At 38.6% G+C, this 12516-nt stretch overlaps 1 protein-coding gene across 2 annotated transcripts in view; it reads right to left on the bottom strand.

The window, feature by feature from the left end:
• The window catches only part of CDC14A (cell division cycle 14A), an 85339-nt gene that overhangs the window by 54878 nt on the left and 17945 nt on the right, over nt 1-12516 (bottom strand). Inside the window, exons 3-4 of one of the 2 annotated variants that reach the window (XM_063135693.1) lie at nt 11089-11164; nt 5008-5100 (exon numbers count right to left, since the gene is read on the bottom strand). The exons of the other annotated variant lie outside the window; for it this stretch is intronic. Coding sequence (XP_062991763.1) covers nt 5008-5100; nt 11089-11164 — 169 coding nt within the window. The remainder of the gene's footprint in view (nt 1-5007; nt 5101-11088; nt 11165-12516) is intronic. 2 annotated transcript variants of the gene reach the window in all.

Genomic DNA, 12516 nt, shown 5'->3' with positions numbered 1-12516 from the left:
TGAAAATTCTATTTGTAGAATTTAATCTAGCATTCGCCTAGTCTCATTTTACACATTAATATTTTAACATTAGGACAGTAAAAACCACCCTCTGAACTAACAGTGCTCAGAAAGTCATGTGCTGCACAAACATAAGGAAAACAAACTGTTTCTCAAACAATAGGATTGGGCATAGTAAACCTAGAGAAAGTGAAAGATTAGTGGTGGCTGTTTTAAAGCCCACATGCAAGCAGTTCAACAGAAGCGTATTGCTTCAAGAGGGAACAGGCTGCAATTCCGTTTTCCTCAAGGGGGAGTTTACTATACCATGACATAATTTTAGAGCTCAACATATTGTAACCATCCCTGTAAGCCTGACAAAAACGTACAGACTCTACATGCTGTGGGTAACAACAATTAGGGGTAGCTGTCCTAACTCTAGAGCTCCCCTTGCATCAACACACGCAATGCAGGAATTCAATGGGGCTACACATCTAGTTCCAATCCCCTGAAGAATGCCTACACTCAAAAATGGAGATACCACAGATTGGGTTTACATGCCTAACCCCCATTTAAATGCCATCAAGAGGATGCACCTGACTTCTCTACTGAAAAGGACACCAAGCAATCAGAATCTGTCGATGCTAGAAGAGGCAACAAAAATGGTATCCTTAGCTTAGTCAGAAGTACTGTTAAGGCAGAAGAGCTTGTTCTTTCTCAACAATTACCCTTCTGCATACACATATCACACTGTTCTGCATTGATCTGGAGGCTTATTTCTGCTATCTACAACATAAGGACTGCTCTGGGGTTGCAGAGCCAAAGAGAAGGGCACTCCGGCTTCTGCCATTGGTCAGGGCACCAAGGGCCACTGAGATGCTGTACATCCTTGCCTTCCAGGAAGAACATAGAATCATAGAATAGCAGAGTTGGAAGGGGCCTACGGCCATCGAGTCCAACCCCCTGCTCAATGCAGGAATCCACCCTAAAGCTTCCCTGACAGATGGTTGTCCAGCTGCTTCTTGCATGACTCTAGTGTGGGAGAGCCCACAACCTCCCTAGGTAACTGATTCCATTGTCGTACTGCTCTAACAGTCAGGAAGTTTTTCCTGATGTCCAGCTGGAATCTGGCTTCCTTTAACTTGAGCCCGTTATTCCGTGTCCTGCACGCTGGGAGGATTGAGAAGAGATCCTGGCCCTCCTCTGTGTGACAACCTTTTAAGTATTTGAAGAGTGCTATCATGTCTCCCCTCCATCTTCTCTTCTCCAGGCTAAACATGCCCAGTTCTTTCAGTCTTTCTTCATAGGGCTTTGTTTCCAGACCCCTGATCATCCTGGTTGCCCTCCTCTGAACACGCTCCAGCTTGTCTGCGTCCTTCTTGAATTGTGGAGCCCAGAACTGGACGAATATGCAGTTTCTCTGATATTAGCACACACAGACTTGATGAAGAAGTCGCAGTCCACAGATAATCTCCTAAAAAAATTCCATTCTCACAGACATGGATATCAAGGCTTGACACATCAACTCCCATATACAAAGATGGACTGATACTACAGCACATTTAGATGCTGAAGTTTGCCAACTTGTCTTCATCCACAGCTGTTTCAGACCTGGGGAAGCTTGTACCTTCAGATCTATGAAGGAACTTGTACCTTAGGAACTTCCGAAGTTCCTTCCCCTGTTATTATTATTATTATTATTATTTATTTATTTATATAGCACCATCAATGTAAATGGTGCTGTACAGAGTAAAACAGTAAATAGCTGAGATACCATCATCTGGAACTACAAGAGGGAAGCCCTTAGGAATTAATTCAGAATTTTAATAATTTCCACTGCATCATTAACCTAAGCCAGCCTGACACACAAAATGAAGCAGACAACTTAGCACCTACTTTCTGATACCATTGTACAACTATGCAAAGGACATAGCACTACTATTACTCTATAACAAAGACCAAATGTCGAAAATCCATGTTACTGTAACACATTTACTGGCCAACCAAATGATCACAAAAAAATGTGCAAGCTTTCAATATCCTCAGATCTCTTCTTCAAGCAAAGTATTATAAAAACCAAGGTGAGGGGAACGCGGAAGGGGAAGTCACATTGTCTGCAAGTTCAGACTAATTTCAAGGTACAGTGTAGGAGGAGTCTGCAGGTCATATAATGTCTATGGAAAGGTTATGCTGCCCTGGTTACACTGGGAAGGAGAGGGGGGAAATGTTGGATTCTCCATTTTGGGAAAAATAAAATCCAGCTATTTTCAGAAGTGTTTTCCATCCTGGTTGAAGTACATGTACTCCTTATGGTCACAACATGGTTACCTTTGCATTTTTTTAATAAACCAAATTATACACATAACTATATGCTTCCAGTCAGAGTACACTTCATAATTCACTGTCTATAGTCAAACTCTATGGCTTAACAGCATTTGCTACAGTTCTTTCAACATGTGCAGGATTTCCATCAGTTATTGCAATACTGATCAGGGGAAGTGAAGGCATAAATAGACAAGGCCAAACATATAATCAGTAGTTACCAATTACAGGGTAGGGCAGCAGAAAAAGGAACACAATACCACATCACATCATCATCAACTCTCAGCTAAAATCTCTCCAGCATATTAAGGATCTACATCCCATCTTTGAAAATGACCCTTGGATCATAAGCCTTACAAGCCACTCCAATTCAGAAGTCATCTAACAAGAGATACAAAGCTCTGCAACGTTGGTGCCAACTCTGCCCTTATTTTCACTATAACAACTCTATGATGACAAACATAGGACAAAATAACAGCTACACTGAAAGCTTGTTTAACTGCACATTTTCTAATGTGATATTAAGCACATACTGCAGAGTGTACAAAGCAGGGGCTCTCTCTGATCTTGTCCTGAGCCTTTGATGCTTGGAAAGCAGCAAAACATCTTCAAAGCTCACTATGAGAGGGATGAGCTCCTGCCCCTTCCAACTCAGAGAATGAGAAGAGGGTGGCAGCAGGGTCCCACATGTGTGCTGGGTCTAGGTGGTGCTCCCAAAATCAAAGCCCATTGTGGCATCATAAACAAGACTCCTCCCTGCACTCCATCTAGGAGAGGGCAAGATGTTGGGGATGAGCACACATTTGGGCTGACTACCCAGGCCAGCTGAAGTCTGTGGACAACTGTATGCTATCACTTGCCAGCAATGCCTTTCTGCCATTTGCACAGGTAAACAGTTCCGTCTCAACAAAAGCAACCAAGTCAATACATATCAAATGTTACAAAGAATGAAACAGCAGAGAGCATTTTACTCTCCTAAGACATTCTGCAGCGGGCCTTAGAGCCATCATACTCCAGCAAAAACTTTCAAAAACTCCAGGGCAAAGGTGTCAAATTGGAACTGATTTAGTAACTGTGATGTCCTTCAGTTTCATTATAGAGGCTTTTAATATTAAGGCCATCATACCATGGTTTTATGACTGAAGGATCTGGGTTTTTCAAGTTTTATATGGAATCTTGACAGTTGCACTGAAGGGTACTCTATAAAGATTTGGAAGGAAGGAAAAAACATATTGCTGTTCCAGTGCAAGTGAGAAAATTGATTTATTAATATTGCTCTCAACATCCAAGACACTCAGAATGTTTAAAACTTTATGCACAAGCATTTAGAATGAGGCAGAGAAACAGCAATGCTAATACAATTGTGCAAAGTGTGCTAGTATTGCTATAATTTTACAATGGCACAGCAAATGTTATTCCAAGCAAAATGTTACATTTGGGATTCCTAGCTTTGTACTTGCTCTCTATAATAAAGAAGTTTAAGGTAGTAATCTTCGGCAAATCGGTACCAGTTGCCCTTGAAGAAAAGGGTTCAAGACCTGCTGCCAATAAGGACTGATAGTCCAGTCATTGCATTGCCTTAGAGGGAAGGACTAAGCCATTTTATCTGTCCATTCACTGTCGATCCATTCCCATGTTAAGGCTGTTCCTATTTTATTATTGTTTGCTATTTCTCAGCACAAGATAAAGCTAAAGTGTACTTTGTGTTCCTCCAGAAAATGCTCTATTATTTCATTTGTTTGTATCTTGTTCTCTTGCTCCATAGAGGGCCAATTTGTTTCCATTACTATGTACATGGAGATTAAGACGTATGAGTTACTTATACAAGCAGTAATTAATATTCCCAGAATATTGTTGATGATCATCTCAGTTTACTCTGTAGAGAGGTACAGAGTAAAATCTCTGTACTTTTTTTTTGGTAGAGATGTTTCCATAAAGCTTCCATACACAGAAGTACTAAATATAGTACACAGCAGACGTATAACTTATTGTATAACTTATTGTCATTACCAACCCAACAGGGCATTATTTTAAGAGGCACCATAAGAAACCTTTAAACATCTACTTTGTATTAATATACAGATGAATAATAACCTACAAACATCTATATATAAATGTTTCAAATTCTGACATTCACACTCAAGTTAAAAAATGCTAATATGTTTGGAAAATTTGCAACTTTAATTCTCTGAATATAAACATTGTAGCAGATCTAAATTACTTATGTACTGCCCTTTAAGAAAGGAAAAGTCAGAAATCTATGCATAGCTTGATATGGAAATTGCTGGTTCCTTTGGGTCCAAGAAAAATAACTTTGAGAACAAGCCCCTGTAGCAGACTGCCATTCTCCGGAAGGGAGCAATTCCCCGCTGCAACCCTGTCACAATTTCCGGCCAGGGAAGTGATAGGAAGTAAGTCAGAAGGATAGCTACTGTATACTATGTGAAGACAGTGCACTGCTAAATTTAGCTATTTCTCCTGGCTCTTCTCTTTACATACTGACATAAGGCCAGAAGAGAAAGGAATATGGAGAAGGCAGAGTTCAGCAAGATGGGGATATTTTTTTTAAAAAAAGGTAACACAGGATTGGACTGGAGAACAGTAGGAAAAGGACAGTGACACTAGCATTTACAATATCTATACCTAGCTAGGGAATTAGATGTCAGCAAGTTCCTGCTGGAGACACACATATCAACTGATACTTACTGCATATGATCCTATCAAAAATGCAGCATTTGCTCGTTTCCGCTGGTCAAAGCTGGTATAATATACTATTTTCTTTCTTGATAGACTGAATGACTGTATAAAGAGAGAAAGATAAGGGGAGTGTTAGCAAAGGATCATAACTTTCTGTAAATTAAAAGCGGGCAGCTGACCTGTGCCAGTTTAGCTGAGCCTGCCTTGGTAGTTCCTTCAAATCCAGCTCATGACATGACACAGAGAGAATACAGAAAGTGCTCCCTAATCCTTGCTGAGTAGAGTATCTCAATTACCAAGCTGCTTCTCCTTCTTACTTGTATTCCCCAGTCCCTCTCCCCTTGCTGAGTGACAGTTTGGATATGATATTAGATACAGGGGATTAGCATTCCTGTGGCTAATTTCTCATCACCTGCATGTATCGCCTAATAAGTAAGTAATTTATTAATGCTTAGGCCATAGGTCATTTGCATACAAAATAGATACAATATGAAGAAACAACAATATGAAAATACTACATATAATCACAAACAGATCATACATAATAAAAGAATAAAATTCAATACAATTAAAAGCATAATTTGAATATAAAATTTGTAGTTAGATAAGAGCATCTCCAGCACAGTCAACTGTGATCTCAGTATTAAATCTTGCCCGAATTTTCATTGCTGCCAGGGCAAAAAGAGATACCTTTTGCATTACCCTAGAGTCGGTGTCAGACAGGAGATAGAAAATCTTTTCTGAAGTGGTATTGAAGTGTAGCTGATACAAAATAGATTCCAAAAATTTAGTTCTTGGTTCAGAATTTAAAGAATAGAAGAGCAAATAATGAGGCAGATCCTCAATATCTGGATCCCCACAAATACACAGACCGGGGGCCAAAGGGGTGCACTGATATCTGCCATCCATCACAGCTGTAGGCATAGTTTGAAAATGGAGGGCTGTAAATGCTTGCCTAAGCTTTGGGGATGTAAGCTTTACGAGGTAAACTGCCCTTTGGTGGTCAAATTTATAAAGCCTATAGAATTTTGAAAATTTAGAATTGTTAATAGCGTGTCTGTCCAGCCGAAGTATCGCCTAATAAACTGAATAAGCTGGTGCTACTGCATAAAATAATAGCCCCCTTCCTAACACCCAATACACCTCCGGAAATTTGCTACAGAAATGCTGAAGATATCTCTTTAGGCATCTAACAGTGGGCAGCTGGCACAAAAGTCTCCTAATTCATTCACTCACCACAAAAGTGGCAGAGGAAATGTTTACAAGACAATTTCACATTAGAGTCAAAAGTCCAGAACATGTAAATCAATCAGTTGGCTCCATTCTCAGCTTGCTGTTTACCACGTAGAAAAAGCAGCAACATCAAATGTCAAATTCCTCATATGAATAGGGATTAGTATAACGAAACCGTGATCCGCAAATTAACAGCAACTTTAAACAAAATACAGATTTACGTAATTAAAAGAGGAGCAGGAATGCCCCAATTCATCTTCCAGGTGAGAATGAGAAGAATAAAAAAAAGCAGAAATCCATGATTGATGCTACAGCCACCTCTTAGGAGCATGACTCCTTGCCTTCCCCATCTGAAGCACCAATGATGGTGCCCAATATTCTCAAGCCTCTTTAGAGATTCACACGTAACTCCAAACATATCTATCCCTTCATATCCAAGACGCTGCCTGATGTAACCATGCCACTTGCAACAAGACAAAATCACTGAGACCTGAATAACTGAACCTCTAGAGACTGCTACATGAAAAGTGCCTGTGACCTTCTGTTGCGCTTGCCAAAGCTGCCATCTTCCATGCTCTGGATAACAAAATGATGGACACTGGTAAGTAATGTTTGAATTACTTATTAGGCCAGCTAGTTATATTACTAGTTCCATCTTAGGTAAGTTCACAATATGGGTTCAATTTGTAGTACAGAGACCCTTTATTTGGAGCCAAGGATTATTTATTTAAGGTATTTATATACCACCTTTTAGTACTATAAAATGTAAGGAAAGTACATGCTATTGCAAGAGACCTTCCACAGCACCCTCAAAACTCTCTCCTCCCTGCTTTCTTCAAAAATATTGTTTGAAGAAAAAACTCAATTTCTCAAATTCCTTAATGTACTCACCCACATGTCCAAAAAGGTTGGGGATCCCTGTGCTATTTTCTTTAATATTTACAAGTATTCCAAGTAAAAGTTCTACATGATGTAACATTTAATTTAGTGTGCTTTAATGTTTTCCCTCAAAGACTTCAGGTCAAATAGTTGTGATGTATTGGGGGGGGGGAATAACATAGGATACTTTTTAAAGCCTTGTTTACTAAATACTAGTAAACTAAACATGCTAAATTAGATCACACTTTAGAAGATCAGAAATTTTCTGCTGCAAACTGAACATTACCCAATGCAAATTACCCTGGCTTGCATAGGGAATGTTTCTGTGGAAAAAATCCAGTTCAATTCTTTCTAGAAAACCCACTTCACTAATTTATTAGCACATGTAAATCTTTACCAAGACCTCGTCAAAATAATTTGTGTAGTTGTTTTGAGAGACTGTCTAAACTGCTATGTAGTACAATAATTTTCAAAACATCCTACTCAACAGGTCAAACACTGCTTTACTCATACATTGTGAAAAATTGGTCAAAAGCTGACAATGCTCAGGTAGTTGTCCATCTGAAGCAGCAGTTTGATTTAAAAATAGTAAGTTACTCATTAACCCTTTTAAGTATTTACCACTGCATTTAGCCCACACTTATCCTGGTATCACCTGCAAATTGCCTCACTAAATATCTGTTACCACTAGAGGTTGCAAGAATTTGAGCAGAAATGTTCAAAGTCAAACACCCAGCTCTATTGCTGCAAGAAGAATTAGGGAAGGAAGCAGCACCCCTAAAGTAAGCCCCCAGAGGGCTAAAGCCTATGGTCCAATCAGACAGCAGTGATACTAGCAACTTCCTGAATGGAAGAGGCTCATCTATACTTTACTCTCCTCTGTATTTGCTTCTTTGAAGGAAAAAAACCCCAGACAGCCCATATCTTGATGCTGTAGCATCTTCTTGGGATTATGGGAGCTGTAGTTCAATTCACACAATCCCAAGCAGAAGGAGATGCCACAACATCAAGATTCTGGCTGCACAAGGGAAAGAGGAGGAGGACAGATTACCTCTTCCATCCAAAGACCTGCTGGAGCTCCCTGCCTAGCTCCCAAACTAAGCTTTTGTCCCACTGGGGTGAGCAGAACAGGCTGGCAGGGGAACAAATAACTGGTTCATGGGATTTAGGCCCCCTGGGCAGCCAAAATGATAATCAAAAGCTCCCTTTGAGAGCTTTCAGTGTTCAAGAGAGCTTCTTGAGTGGGCCCAATTCGGTTTTGGGTCAGGCAACCTGCTGCTCAGCCAACCCTTGTTACTAATTCCCCGCCCCCACACCCCAAATCCCTTTTACACTTTGTAAAGGCATTTCCTGCCTGCTTCCATATTGCACCAGAACAAGACCTATCCTTGGTTTGTGGCTGGTTCAAAGCCCATACCAAATGAATAGAATCAGTTGCTAGATTTCAAATACTTCCACTCTGTATAAAACAATCTGTTTTCTAATTAGAGTGACCTTATGCACAGAGTTGGAGTAAACTTTGAGCAGTGCAACAATATTTATATCATTCCCATATAAAACTATATTTCTGTTAACACAAAGATAATGGGTTTCTTCAAGAAATACTATCCACACCAAATTCAGTACTCTGTCATAATGATATAAAAATACAATAGAAGTGAAATAATGGAATTCGTGGGATATTGGTAAGAAATAAAAAAGGTGCTTCTTGATGCTTCTTGTAGACAACTGAACCCTAACAACATTTCATGGGTAATCATGAATTCACATTAGTTTATGTATCCTACCAAAGCATCCATTAGATTATGGCAATTTCAGAATAGTCTAAAATTGAACACCTTTCTAGTTAATAAGGTGGTTTTTCATTGAACTTCTCTGAAAAGTTGCTTGGGCCATATCACTGCAGGTTCTATGCTATAACCCACCATGCTTACAATTAATAATGAGACTCACTTAGTATAAATTTAGAATGAATATTCCTGATATAAGCTATCCCACCTATTAGGCAGTTTTCATGACACACTCTCTGTGGTAATAAGCGAAACTATGAAAAATAGGATTCCCATTTTACTTCAACTGCACATTCAATCTCACATTACACAAGTAGCTAGAAGCAATTACATTTCCCAGACAGATTATTTTATTAAAAGGACATTAATAAATACATTCCAAGACTCTTTTGAGTTTTCAGACATCCTCAATGACTACAATTAGTACTGACATAATGAAGTCAGTCCTGAATAATATTTAGGATTTCTATTATTCACTATAAAGAGAGGAAATTGTAAACAGCTTGGTGGATAGGGAAGAAATCCACAATTTAGCACATATCACCTCTCTTTAATGATTTAAAGTCTGAAACCACATTTATGTAACCAATTAATCAGGTTGCTTAAGACAAACAAAGCAACAGCAACAAAATGTATTACCACATCACTTTTTTGGTCTTTAGCTGCTGAGGGTGAGGAAGGGGGAAATAGCAATTTCCTGACCAAGCAAAACTTCAGTTTTGCACATGATTAAACAGCAAGGTAAGAGATTTTCCCAAGCTGAATTTAAAGGAGCAAAAATTAAGATATCATGCACAACCTTTCACCTCACTAGAGTTTGTGATAATCAAACCACCATGAATAGGATCTAATCTCCACAGGAAGTAATGAATTTAAATAACAGACATGCAACCCAATCCAAAATTTACTGGGGCTTATCCTTTCCATAGGATTGCAGCCTAGGATAGCAAAGGAATATGCCTGAGCTGGTTCTTCAGCAGTGCAAAACAAGGTTTCACTATTTTGTCCAGAATACACCAGCTCAGCATTACATCTACCCTAGAACATCTCTGTAATGAATAACATAATCAAGCTTATGTAGACAAAAATATTCTCAAAAAGAAGTTCAAGGTTATGTTAGTGTACACCAAATATGGCTGGCTACTGTTACCAAAGAATTTTCACTACTGATATTCAAAGATACTTACTTCTCTATTTTGGGAAGGTTTAAAGGATTAGAAAAGTGAAACTGTCATATTAGGAGAAGCTCCATTAATTGCGAAAGGCCACAGCGTGAATAGAATGCTGGACTTGATGAACCCTTAGTCTGATCCAGCAAGGCTATTAGATTTCATCCTCACAACAAAACTGAGAGGTAGTTTAGGCAGAGAGTGTATACCTTGCCCATGGCCAATGAATGAGCTTAATGGTTGAGCAAAGACTCAAATCTAGGCTTCTCCAGTCCAGTGATCTTGCAACTTTTATCTTATTATAGTCTTAATATACTCCTAAAATAATTAAACTGTATCAGCAATACAAGAAAAATGCATTACTTCTTTTTGCATCACAAATTCTGGAGGAAGGCATCCGCACAGAAAAAAACCCTCACCCTAAAGGATGGGTCTGGTACCTAGTAGTTAGAGGGTTGTGCTAACAATCCTATATACTCCATAAGCAATATAAAATACCTCATAGTCGGTAGTAAAATACAAAATTATTACGAATACATTTTAACAAGAAACTACTTCAACCTATTTGAGATATAAAACTTAACTCTCACACTTTCTGGTCATGCAAAAGCACCTTTGGATACGAACCAATGAACTTACAGAATTTTAAGAGCCACAAGGATGCTATAACAGCAACCAGGCAGACAGAATTAGAAAAGCATTAGCCAGCATTATGGGTATTAGCCATAATAGCCACAAATAGAATCTCGTATGTGTAGGATACTGATGTTTTTCTTACATGTATTAGAATTTATTTTCATGGCTCTATATTAGATAAACACTTAGTTTGTATTTAAGTTACTGACACTGGAGAAACAGAAAATTGATCCTCCTTCAGAGAAAAAGTGTGTGATTTGAAAAACATTAGTGCGTGAATATAAAAATTCTGTTAATTATCATATACCTGGGTGTTACCTGTAGCAGTTTGCTGGTCAAATTTAGTAAAAGCCTATATTTAGGAGAGAATATAAAGTTCTTACCTTTAATTTCTTGTTTAGTTTGCAGCAGAATCGATATACCAGAGCCACATTTAAAGGTCCAAAATCTGCATAAAAACTATAAGAAATATATATCAATGGTCAAAATCATAGTACTTTAGCCCTTTTGAAAGCTGGTCAATATTTGATTTGATTTGAAAGCCATTCCTTACTAGGCAACTACATTCTTACTTAGATCTATATAGAGGCATAAGATGGTGATATTAGAAGTAGAACACATCACAGCAGCCATCTGACATTAAATTATTTTATTATTCATGGTACTTTCATAATGCTAAATATATAACATACTTAAGTGGTTTACATAAAAATACTATAATCATATTTAAAATACAGTATTTATACTCTATAATATGGTCCTCAGCCTTTTTTGAATTCACAGGCACATTTGGAAATTTGAGAAATTGCTGCGTGCAGTGGATGCTTTATCAGTGGATTGCCTCTTTGGTATCTACATGTCATGTCTATGGATCTTAGGCTACGTCTTATTCAGCAAAAACTTCTGTTTTGTGTCTGTTGGCCACCTCAATGGCCTGGTTCAGACAACGTGCTAAACCACGCTGCTTAACCACAAAATGGTTAATAGAATGCATTAAGGTCAATGCATTCCGTTAACCATTTTGTGGTTAAGCAGCACAGTTTAGCGTGTTGTCTGAACCAGGCCAATGTCTCTTTTAATAAGGGATTGCCTAATTCAGCTAATTGCTACTGGTGAAATAAATGGGACTTTAATTAGCCTAACATTGCATGTAACCCTTGTGAAGGCCCAGAAAAAGGCTGTGTTTAAAAAAAAGAAAAAGAAAAAAATGAACAAGTTTGGATTATGAAATAATGCATTTTAAAATGAATAAAATGTTTAAGACAAGATATTTGTATATTGCTATCTAATCCTTAGTCCCCCAAAATGATTTCCTAAAACTACAAAGACGGAAGACTTTTATGCAAGACTAAAGATATAAAAATTCTGAAAATTTCCTGAAACATTTAGGGATTGGGTTTCCAACATGTGACTAGAGTCACCATGTCATAATATGTAAGGAAAATGTGCATTCTTGACAGCTTTGATTTTGTCCTATGGAGTCCTGTGTTTCTGGACTTGTGGTTAGATGCTGTAGCAATTAGGGCTATGTACCGCCTCGGATCGTAATCCCAAATCTGAAGCGTCTGCTGTGGCCGCGTTTCATTTTGAATATAAAAGACTTTATAAGCAGTCTTATCTTATGTTCTGTATGTGCTGCTTTGCCCTCACAATTGTGTGTGCTTGTGTACATAGGCAGCCCACTAACTCACATGCACACAGGAAAATGAAACGCGGCAGCAGCAGACGCATTCAGGCTGTGCATGGCAGGCGAGATGGGAGTGGTGGGACCAGCACTACTAGTAGGCAGGCAGGCTGTCTCACCCGCAGTG

Source organism: Elgaria multicarinata, chromosome 1 (assembly GCF_023053635.1).
Source record: "Elgaria multicarinata webbii isolate HBS135686 ecotype San Diego chromosome 1, rElgMul1.1.pri, whole genome shotgun sequence".
In the NCBI taxonomy this organism is placed as follows: Eukaryota; Metazoa; Chordata; class Lepidosauria; order Squamata; family Anguidae; genus Elgaria; species Elgaria multicarinata.
The sequence above is the reverse complement of the archived record's forward strand: the minus strand, read 5'-3'. Positions and strand labels throughout refer to the sequence as shown.